The sequence below is a fragment of the Coloeus monedula genome, assembly GCF_965178545.1.
Source record: "Coloeus monedula genome assembly, chromosome: 3".
Lineage (NCBI taxonomy): Eukaryota > Metazoa > Chordata > Aves > Passeriformes > Corvidae > Coloeus > Coloeus monedula.
In genome coordinates, this window is record NC_138783.1 from 27,892,227 (window position 1) to 27,903,298 (window position 11,072).

The 11,072-nt window shown below is 44.7% G+C and overlaps 1 protein-coding gene across 2 annotated transcripts; it reads left to right on the top strand.

The window, feature by feature from the left end:
- Positions 1–763: 763 nt before the first annotated feature.
- Positions 764–10,510, top strand: LOC309570658 (3 beta-hydroxysteroid dehydrogenase/Delta 5-->4-isomerase-like; the record flags this gene model as incomplete). 2 transcript variants are annotated; one of them, XM_082277637.1, is made up of 3 exons in its annotated part: positions 764–917; positions 5,686–5,850; positions 9,652–10,510. In XM_082277637.1, the coding sequence occupies 3 exons, from the start codon at positions 764–766 to the stop codon at positions 10,464–10,466; spliced, it is 1,134 nt and encodes a 377-aa protein (XP_082133763.1). In that variant the 3' UTR covers positions 10,467–10,510. The 2 variants fall into 2 exon arrangements, with proteins under 2 accessions (XP_082133763.1, XP_082133764.1); XM_082277638.1 differs by lacking the exon at positions 764–917 and adding an exon at positions 5,452–5,471.
- Positions 10,511–11,072: the final 562 nt, after the last annotated feature.

Below are 11,072 nucleotides of genomic sequence, written 5' to 3' on the forward strand. Positions count from 1 at the left end.
CAGTACACCCAGTATGGAAACCCAGAAAATATACAGCACTAGAGTCTACTCAAACCACTCTAAATAGCTTGTCCTGCTATTTGTATTTAATTTTAATGCTCCCTACCTTCAATATTGGCACAATTTTGCACAAGGAAATGCAGCTAGAGAGAATTATCAAGATGAGGGTTTATTCTCTGAGGATTTAGGGATGCAGGACCACATCTAGGCTCAGACCTCACTGCATCCAGAGCCTTCCACTTCGGTGGGAGTGGTGTGGAAGCATCACATTCTTTTGCAGCAAAGGAGCCATTCAAGAGGGAGGGGAGCAAAATGACTGAGGTGGTGCTCTGCAGTATATAAATACAGGCAAATCTCCCCCACAGTCTTCTGAGTGCTAGAGAGGTGGAACTGAGACTCAAGGCAGACTTTTGTGGGAAACCTTTGTGGGGTTTGTTTGGCACTGAAGTTGTTTTTGAGCATTTTCAGATTTGTTAATTTAATTGGTTTGTAATGATTTGTAAAAATTTTTTCTTTGCATGGGAAAAAATGTAGACTACTTCTGAATAGGAATAACTAGCAAAAGTAAAATATGCTTAAAAAATTGTTTGATGTAGGGATTAAAGTTTGTTTTTCAGTAGTGTCTCCTTCTGGTAACACCCTTTGATTTGTAAAGTCTCCAGAGGTTGATGTCATATGTTCATTCTCTCAGGCAGGAGGAGAGCCAGCAGGAGAACCAAGCTCAAGACACAGTGAGTTCACCACCGAGGAGCAACCCAGAGCAATGTCCCTGGCTGGGGTAAGCTGCCTGGTGACAGGAGCAGGAGGATTTCTTGGCCAGAGGATTGTGTGCTTGCTGCTGGAAGAAAAGGAGGCGCTGACTGAGATCCGACTGCTGGACAAAGCCTTCAGCGATGAGGCACTCGGCAGATTCGACAGTAAGTGCCATTACATGAGGACTGTGTGTGCAGCTATGTGTGTTGCTGTCCCACGTGGGGAGCCTGGAAGCCTTTACCTCTCATCCAAACCAGCTTTGCAGATAGAGGCTTTATCTCAAGGAAGCCTTGCTTTATCCCTCTCTCTCCCCCCAGCACAAAAATAGGGCGCAAAATACGAAAACAAGAGTGTTCTTGTCAGGCCCTGAGGCTTCTTTATGCTGTTCATGCAGTAAACAGGCTGTCTTAAACCTGACTTCTATTACAACAAAACCCACAGAGCAAAATTAGTGCAAAAATCTCACACTTCTTCTTGGGGGAAAGGAAAATGCAAGCATTGCTATACTGTGCTGGGCTCTGGTATGCCAGACTAAAAGGCAGTGACAAAGTTGTGCGTACAAATTCTAATGGTTTTCTTCAACCTGTGATTAATTAGATTAATAATGATCTTCTGGCTGAGAGCTGTGGTGAGGTATTTTTAAAACTGCTTTTGTTAGTAACATTATTGCAGTTTCCTGTTTAAGCAAATGCTAAACACAGAAGAGACAGGACCCATTTGCAAAGTGCACGGCAGGACTCTGCCTTCTTGAATGGACTGGAGACAGCACAAGTGAGTGATGTGCCCAGTGTCAGAGACAGTCTGTGGCAGGGAAAGCATCTCAGAGTGTTTAATTTTAAATGTCCTATTTACTGAGATACTGAGCACATCTATGAAAAGGCACATAGGGGGGCTAAATTCAGTCAGGTTCATAAGTCCTTACATTATATTTACTTGACAATAACTTCCTCCATCATATCTTCGTTGCAAGGCTTCTTCTCTACAGGCAACTATATGGGAACCCTTGAGGAGTATCTCTGTATGATTTGCTAAAGTGCCTTGATCACTCTATAGAGCATTTAAGTGTCATCAAGAAATAGCAACAGTGCTCCAGAAACGTGGTACAAATTGCACAAGCCTTTATCATGGTTTTATACAACTCAAACTTCTTCCTCATTAAATCTGACTCAGCATTTCACTGAGGATTTCTAGATGCCCTTGAGCCTTGCAGCAGCCCTTCCTGCTCTGGGTTCCAGAGAGTTTCCACAGAAACAAACCCAAAACCTGCAGCTACAGTAGAGGCTGAAGCAGCAGGACTGTGTGTGGTTTAGCACTGATGCAGCAGTGCAGAGGCATCTACACTGTTCTAAACCAGATGAGTTTTTTGGGGATAATGGAGCATCCTGGGGAGTGAAAACAATTGCTTGTGTGGGCACAAACTTGGCTGAACTGCAGCAAAGGTTTTGATGGTTTTGGGGTTTTTTGTTAATAGGCAAGTTCTATGCCCTTTTTCCTTATCCTCCCTTCTTCCTCCACTGAGCACTGCCCACACACCCCCTCTCCTATTCTTTTAATATTCCTTCTGCCTATCTGAGCAGTGCAGGAGGTAGGGAAAAATCAGTTACCAAAGCCTTTTTTACCCTATTTACCCAAACAGGTAGTAGGGACCATAGACTGACATTCCAGATGTGTTTAAACAGATTTGAACTCCTGCACTTTGACTGGCAGCTCCTCTGTCTGTATCAGCCCTTGTGGTTACATCTCTTCTAGTGTCCTGCCAGTCCCTGTGCTCGGGACTACCTGGAATGTTTCCCTACCATTCCCTTTCAAGCCCTTCTCTGTCACAGTGACTCCTATTCCAGGTGCGGGACTGCTACAAAACCTGTTGGTGGGGCTGGAGTCTTCTGACCTGCATTATTTTTACTACAGGGACTTTTACTGGCTAGCAGACGTTGTCTGGATTTCTGGAATAGCCAGGAGCAGAGCTGAGTGGGCTTTTCCTCACTAATCTCTTCAGCACCTTGCACTTGCAATATCTGCTCAGAGTCAGGGCTGTGGGTAGTATGACAGAAAAGTATGTGCAAGTCACAGGTCTTCATGCCAGAAGGTGCTCAGGGGCACTCCTCTATTGTCCAAAGAACTTTCCTGCTGAGAGCTTGACCATCACACTCAGTCTGAGTAGGAGAGTGGCAATTGTGGTCTCCCACAGCCCCAGGGAGTCGGGGATGATCCAGTCCATGTCGAGTGCTGTGAGTTGGAGCATATCCAGTCACACTGTGTGGTTGAGAACGAACGTCACGTTGAACATGGTATTTGGTGCCTTGGGTTTCTTACTTCCCATCTCCACTTCTGATTTATCTTCCTGCCTTTCCTGTGCTTCCACTTACACGATTCTTTTTTGTTTTGTTTACTGTTGCATTGGCACTTCCGGAGAAATCAAAATTCCTATGTTGTTCTTAAGTTTAGGGCAAATGTTCTGACTGTATTGCTGAGTCAAAAACTGCTCACAACAGGACACTGCATTTCATTGAGAAACTATTGCATTTTCAAGCAGAAACTACCCCATAGCAAGCAGGGAATTTACTTACCACACAGAGGACACAGAAACCACTGGTGAAGAAGAACAAGCTTTCCCAGTGAGTAGGTACTTTGTCACAATCACTTTATGCAAAAATGGAGAGCTGACTTGAATTTATTCTGTTCTTCTCCCTCTGACCTACCCACACGTGTTCTTTTGATGCTTGGGCAATGGTTTGTGTAGACGGAAATCAAGTTTCTCTCTGCTGTCCACCTCACACTGAAACCACTCTCTGTGAGTCACTTTTTCTTTCCTCTCTTTGCTTCCAAGCTCACCTGTAGTTTTCTCTTCACCCAGAGCAAAACAAGATCAATCTGCTGATTCCTGGCATGCAGCTGATGCTGCTCAAGTCAGCAAGGCCCATATTGTACTTACCATGTAACTTCTGCTGGCTAAAATGGAACAGAGGAGCAGACATCCTGACTCATATCACACACACGAACTGCAAGCCCCAACAAGGCACAAAGCACCTAGGCAGCAGATTTCTTGTGATAAGCTTTAAAAGGGACAGGCTTCTTCTGTACGTTTCCCAAAAGCTTTGATATGTATGTAGAAAAACTTCCATTTTCCTAACTCCTGCCTGGGCACTGTGATCACTTTGAAGGGGTCACATGTCAGAATTTATGTTGTGAAAACTTCTTCTGTCTGTTCTTGGCATTATTGCAATCCCACAAAGCCTTATTCATGGAGAACATCAACGTAAGGGCAGTAAAAAGACTAATATTTATTAGAGCAAATCTGACTACCAGGTGCTTAATAAAAAGCCCAGCCCTAGTCTGACACTTTTGCATCCATGCAAGTAGAGGTCAGTGTGAACCTTCTGGAGATGGAGTCCTAGGAAATGAATGCAGTCTGTAAAATAAAGGAGCAGAAGAGAGCATGTGGCAATGACTGTGCTGGGGAGGGCAGGAACTCTAGATTTAGTAACAGTTTTGCAAATGTTTCACAAATCTTAAATCTCAGACCAACTGTGTGGTGCGAAAGAAAAAAAAGCCTCTTAAGCCTGTTGCATCAGAATAATTGTTAAATTGATACAGGGTTACATTCTAGCATGCTACAGAGAAAATGAGATAAAACCATTCTAAAAGATATTCAGTTCCAGATCCCAACAGCTGTCTCTCTCAGTGTTTCCTATTAAGGACATGGGATGAAATACTGCCTGCTTTGGAGCTGGTGACAAAGCACTTGGGTACATTTCAGTCATGGCTGAAGCTAAAGCTGTACAAATTAATCAGGTTTTTCTCTAATCTAAAAGGGGCATTTGATTGTGCTGGAAGAAGGACAGAGGCTCTGCCTGTGGTGCAGAGTCCCTGCCCAGTAGCTGTGCCTGGGGAGCCACCTAGTGCAGCCACAGCAGAGGCTCTCAGAGGACTTGCTGCAATGACACCACCTCCTTACAAGTCGTGGGTCATGCTGAGAAAGTCCTCTCCTCTCCCATGGTATGGCTGCAGCCAGGCCAGATGACTGAGCAATGCAGAGCAGCATTGCCTTGGACTGTAAATTTTTCCAAGTGATCATCGGGTGCTGGCTCATGTTTGTATAGCTCTGGGCTGCAAAAAGAATGCTTCTGCCCAGCACAGCTTAGGGAAGGATGGCTCTGAGACCTAGAGCTCCACTGGCATCACACACAGCAGCTGCTGTGGAGGGAGAGGGCTTAAAAAGCAGGATTTAATCAAACCAGGGCTGAGGTAGCTCAGGAGAACAGACTTGAGAGTTCAAATATGAACTAGAAAGACGTGCAGGCTAAAAATGACCCCACAGCACAGACACTGAAATGGAGCTGGAGCTGGAGTTGGAAGAGGCACTGTTAGTCCTGGCTAAGGTACAAGAAAAAGATGTGTAAGAGCTGTATGTAATTTCTTAGAAGAGCTGCAATACAGGCAAGGTAAAGGGGCAGAAAGTAGGTATGAACACATCCCTGTGCTCACATGCTCTGGGTGGAGAGAGATCATTCATCACCTTGAAGACAGGAACATGCAGTGCCTGTTCAGTACACTTGGGTTAGCACATCTATAGCCAGCCAGTCGCCAGAACATGCACAGCTAAAACTACTCCTCTGTGAACTTTAAAACAGTCACACCTAAAGGAAGCTTGCTAGCAGCAGCAAAGATTTCTCTTTAAAAAAATAAAACAGAAAGGAACATGTTGCTCCAGACCTATGGTACGTAATGCAAAATAAATTTCTATTTAGCCCTGTAAGTAGCATTTGACAACAGAGTAATTGGGAAATGCCTTCTGTTTCACAGCCTTAAAATATCCCTGCTGTTCCTGGACAGTCAGCACCTGCCAGGCAGGGTCAGCCCTTCACCACACCTTCCAATGCTCTTCTTAGGATGCCTGTAAGGTCTTGTGCTCTGTTTTCTGCTGCCCTGCAGAGTTCAAGGGTAAGACTGAGGTGAAAATCCTGGAAGGGGACATCCGAGATGTGACATTCCTGCACCGTGCCTGCCAGGGGGTGTCCCTCGTCATCCACACGGCTTCCCTCATTGACACCCTGGGCCTCATCGAGAAGAAGCTGCTCTGGGAAGTCAATGTAACAGGTGAGCAGGTGAAGCACCTCTCTCAAACCCACGTCTATGTCCTGATCACCATCTGCTCAGGAAAGGGAGCACCTGTCCTGTGTTCATTATGAGCCAGGTTAAGGGGGGTTGTTCTGCATCTCGTGCAGAGATACCTAAGGGTGCAAAGCCTGTGTCTGTGCCGCCCCAAGCAGTTCTGGGCCTCTCCACACCCAGCCTTCCACTCCAGGGCAATGCAGGACCATTCACTCTTGTCAACACTTACATATGCCCATCCTGAGATCTGCACAGGCTCTGCCTTCAGTGGTGACAGTCATAAACCCACACTCAGTGGAACTTTCTGAAAGGAATTCGCATCTGAAATCCCAATGCCCACCTCAGAAATTGGTTCTTGTTCTCCCTCCCCACATAGCATCCCTGCCTGTGTACCTTTTTCAATTTTTACAAATACTGCAGACTCTGGCTGCAATTACAGAAACGTTGCACTGATCCACAGCCTGTGGTTCTCTCCTTGCTATTCCTTTTCTTCTCCCTCTTCTCCTTTTCCTCCCATTTGCCAGAAGGCAGTTGATAGGAACAAAAGCTCTCCCACCCTGAGCTTATAATTTGAAATTTCCCAACAGACTCAAAGCTATGGGAGGGAGGGGTTTCAGTGACTCAATGATGGGATGTTCCCTTCTACTAAGGAACCCCCATTCTTCATGAAAGATCAGATGAAGGGAGAAGGTTTAGACTTAGGAATGGCCTGGGTAGCATCAGTTGCCAGGAAATTTAAATGTATTTCCTTAAAGAATGACTTCACCCCCCCATCTGTGATGCCAAAACCCTCAGTGCCATTCAGAGAACTGGTACAACCTAACCTGCATGCACACTGACCTCCCTGGCTGTGTTGCTTCAACAGCTTGGGGGAGATTTGGGGAAGATGTTCTTATTTACATGAACGGCTTTCCCAGTTCTTTGTTCCTCTCTGCCACAGACACGGGGCTTCCTCACAGGAAAATAAGGAGCATACCTGTAGAGGCATCACTTTCACAAATACTGGCTGCTCACCAGTGTTCAGAGGAACAGAGAATTCTTGGTAGTTGAGTTGTTTCTTACATGTACCTTAAAAACAGTGGGATCACATTTTAGCTGTTTTAGCATGGCTCACTGCCTGTACCACTAGCTCCCAGACCCTTTCATTTCTGCTCAATCAAAGCCACAAATTGTCAGTGATCAAAAAATAGAGCCCAGTGGGCAGCCTCTTAGGCCCCTGTCAGGAGGGAGGAGCAGAAAGGCAAGTTCCTGGAAACCCGTGCATTGGGTAATACGAAAATATACATGGTTGGTAGCTCAGAAAGAGGATTTGTAAAGCTCTGTCTTTATGACGATACTCCTACTACAATCTGGTTTTTCACAGCAGAATGTGTTGCCTAAACACATTTTTCCATGGGGAAAAATAATTTAAAAAACAATTACAAAAAAAAGAAAAATCAAACAAATATTAAAATGTCCCAGACCCAGAAAGCTCTTTAGCTCTGACTCCCCACTACTCACTCCCCTGCCAACAGTGTCTGCCTATGGGTGAAGAAAGCCCACTGGGCCAGTGAGGGTTAGCTGATAACATTTGCTAGAATTAAATACCATCTACAGTCGTGCTGCCAGAGCCAACTGACCACAAGGTCAGTCAGTGAATACTGCTGCCCTCTCTTCCCTGTTTCCTCCCATTTCCATTCTGATGCTCTTCTGGCTTTCTGACCAGCCAGGGCACTGCTATGTACTTCACAGTCTTGCAGGATGAAAGTTTTGTTTCTCCTAGGAAACAGAACTTGTACAATATAAATGTTTGAAGAATCAGAAGTGGATGTTCACAAACCACAAAGGACAGAAGAGAACAAGTTAAACATGCCCTGATGCAGGGCTTTCCTCCACTGCCACAAAATATCTCAGAGCAAAAATATCTCTTTAGGAAGGAAGGGAAGCAAATTTTGAAAAGGGAGGGAATTGAGAAAATAATTTATTATAATCTAAACAAAATACCTTCTGTGAACCAGATCCTCAGCCAGAAGGGCAAGCAAACCACGGAGACCCACTCACTGAATAAAGCATGTAATACATGCTGTTTGGAAGGCACTCAGATTCCCATTACTCTAGGAATCTTTAAAGTTTTTACATACAACTCTGATTTGCAAATAAACCACATTTTATTTGGGTGAAATTCATCTTGAACAGATACCAACTGTCAAGATAACTTTATGTTTGCTTTTTTTAAAACTTGCTATCTCATTTGATTTTATCAAGCCCTTCTGCACTTTATTACTTTCCCTCATTTTCTAAACAGTATTGACAGCAGGAATTAAACTATTATTTTTAAAATAATATAAAAAAATTATTTCTTCCAGATTACCCTGGCTTGTATGTCATCTAAACATAGTGACTTGCATGAACTCATTTTTCACATTCATTTATTCCTGTCTGTGTAACTTTTTTTCAGTGCACTTCCTTAATGTTTTTGAAAGGCTTATCCAGATTTGTTTTCCATTTGTTTCAATTTCTTTCTTTTTCTTGTTCAAGCTTAGAAAGAGGAATTTTGGTGCCCTAACAATATTCAGTTTAATAATGCTTCTTATTTTTCACTCATTCACGAGTCCATGTTCTTGGCTGTTCTGAACCTCTTTAATTCATTATATTCGTTTCAGTCACACTAGTTTGATCTGCATTGTGCTGCCTTCACTTGTTGCTGTGACAGACTGAGCAGAATTGGAAGATAATTTATGTGCCTCATTGCTGGTGTTTGAATTCATTCCCTAGATTTTAGGCTACACTCTTCTGATACTGTATCAGTCATTTTAGTCTAATGTTCCTTTGCCAAAGATGTTTCCAAATGTCTTTGAGCTGTGTCTTCTCTTCCAAAGTCCACTGGCCTTTTTACACTCAATTTCTCCCATTACACCATGCACAGCAAATAAGGCAATTTCTGCCTCAAAGCTGGGTGGAAAAAGAAGACTCTAAATGCAACACATTAAAGTATTTATTTCCCCCTTCAGTGTGCTTTCCTTGTTTAACCTTCTTGACTATTTGAAAGACTTTGAACAGTTGACCTCTGCTGCCCCCAGTGAAAGCATTATGATAGGATTTTAAAAGTAAGAAATCCTGTACTACTGCAAAGAAAAGACAGAAGATGCCAGAAAAGGAGGCATACACACATAAACATCACTTTTCTCACTGCACTTTATGATCTTTGACTTCGTGTTATTGTGCCTTGCTTTACCATGTTTCTCTTCAAGCCCTTCTCTTTAGTCAATTGAATATTGGATAGATTTGCACTGCGTATGATGGATTTTGGAGCAAACCTTCAGGTCTTGTATTAATTCTGTCCCTTCTTAGCAAACAACCCAAGAGCATCCTCACGCCTGAAAAACACAGGCTTCAGCATAGAGCATGGATGATACCTAAGGAGAGGGGCAGCTTCTGAAGGTCCTCTGCCTTAAGCTAAGTGAATCCAACCAAGAGGCACGAGTTCCTGAATCTGTGGTCAGTACCCATGCTAAGTTAAGGAAGGGCAAAAATTTTATTCTTGGCATAAAAAAACCCCACAGCATGCAATTAGGACCAAATGTTCACCCTTGTTTAGCTCTGGAAGGTGCACTGATGCTACTTAAATACAGATTCAGAGCAGGTTCAGTGTCATTGAATATACTGTCCAGTTCAGGACAGGATTCTTCCAGCTGCAAGGAGGGGAGATCTGGCCCAGCTCAGGCCAGAGGTGCTGTTTCTGACTTGAAAAGCCCACTTTTTCCTGGCTGGGGAGCTCTAGACTACCTTGCATGTTTCTTTTTGAAGGTACTCAGCTGCTGCTGGAGGCATGTGTCCGCTGTAACGTCCAGCACTTCATATACACCAGCACCATAGAAGTGACAGGTCCAAACTGCAAAGGTGACCCCATTTTCAACGGTGACGAAGATACAGCTTATGAGAGCACATCAAAATTTCCTTATGCCCAAAGCAAGAGACTGGCAGAGGATTCTGTGCTGAAAGCAGATGGCCAGGTGCTGAAGGATGGTGGCACGCTGATGACTTGTGCCCTGAGATCCATGTACATTTTTGGGGAAGGGTGCCCGTTTCTCCAGGGCCATCTGGATAAGTGCCTGTTGAACAAGAACGTCTACCTGCGCTTCTCCAGGAAGGAGGCCCTGGTGAACCCTGTGTACGTGGGGAACATCGCCTGGGCACACGTGCAGGCAGCCAAAGCCCTCCGAGCCCCGCAGAAAGCCAAGCACGTCAGGGGCAAGTTCTACTACATCTCAGATGACACTCCTCACATGAGCTACGCTGATCTGAACTACGAGCTGACCAAGGACCTGGGGTTTGGCATTGAGCCCCAGCTGCCCATGCCTCTGACAGTGCTCTACTACTTCTCGCTGCTGCTGGAGATTGTGAGCTTCTTGCTGCGGCCCTTCGTCCGCTACATCCCCTCCACCAACCGCCACCTGGTCACGCTGCTGAACACCCCATTCACCTTTTCTTACAGAAAAGCACAGCAGGATTTTGGCTACGTGCCCCGCTACACGTGGGAGGAGGCCAAGCAGGGCACTGGTGAGTGGATCGCCTCTGTCATCCCCCAGAGAAGGCTGTACTTGCAAAGCAGCACTGCCTAAGCCTGAAGAGAAGCTGAAACCCAGCTAAGCAAGTAGGGCCTTGAGCCAGGGGTGAGCTGGGTGAGCAGCAGCAGCAGATCTCTACAAAGCATTTAAATGAATACTTTGTGTAAGAGCCCACTGACACCGCCTGCCCCCAACCTCGGAATAAATAAAAGTGAAATGTTCATTTGTTTGTTGAGTACAGGCTGATGAGGGTAACTGTACTGCATAGTCCACACCCACTTCTACATCTTTGTAGCACAAAGACTTATTTTAGTAAGACTCCACAAAGTCTGTGGTGTGAACACTTCAGCTCTTCTTTCACTCCACACCACCTCTAAGGCTCTTGTAAAACACAACTCCTCCTAGAAGTATGATTGCACTTTACAAATGTGCACCACTCAGCTACACCCTATTCACTCAGTGCTTGCCAACCTCACTGGACAGGCAGCAGGCAGAAGCCACCTGATTGGAAAAGCTGTAACAAATCTTGCTCACTTTTTCAAAGGTGTTGTGCATTTCATGTGCTGTTCACCCAACAGTCAAGCTTTGAGCACTGTAAGCAAAGAGAGATCAAAAGTACAATGTAAGTGCAATACAGTTTTAGTTAGGACAGTGTGTGCA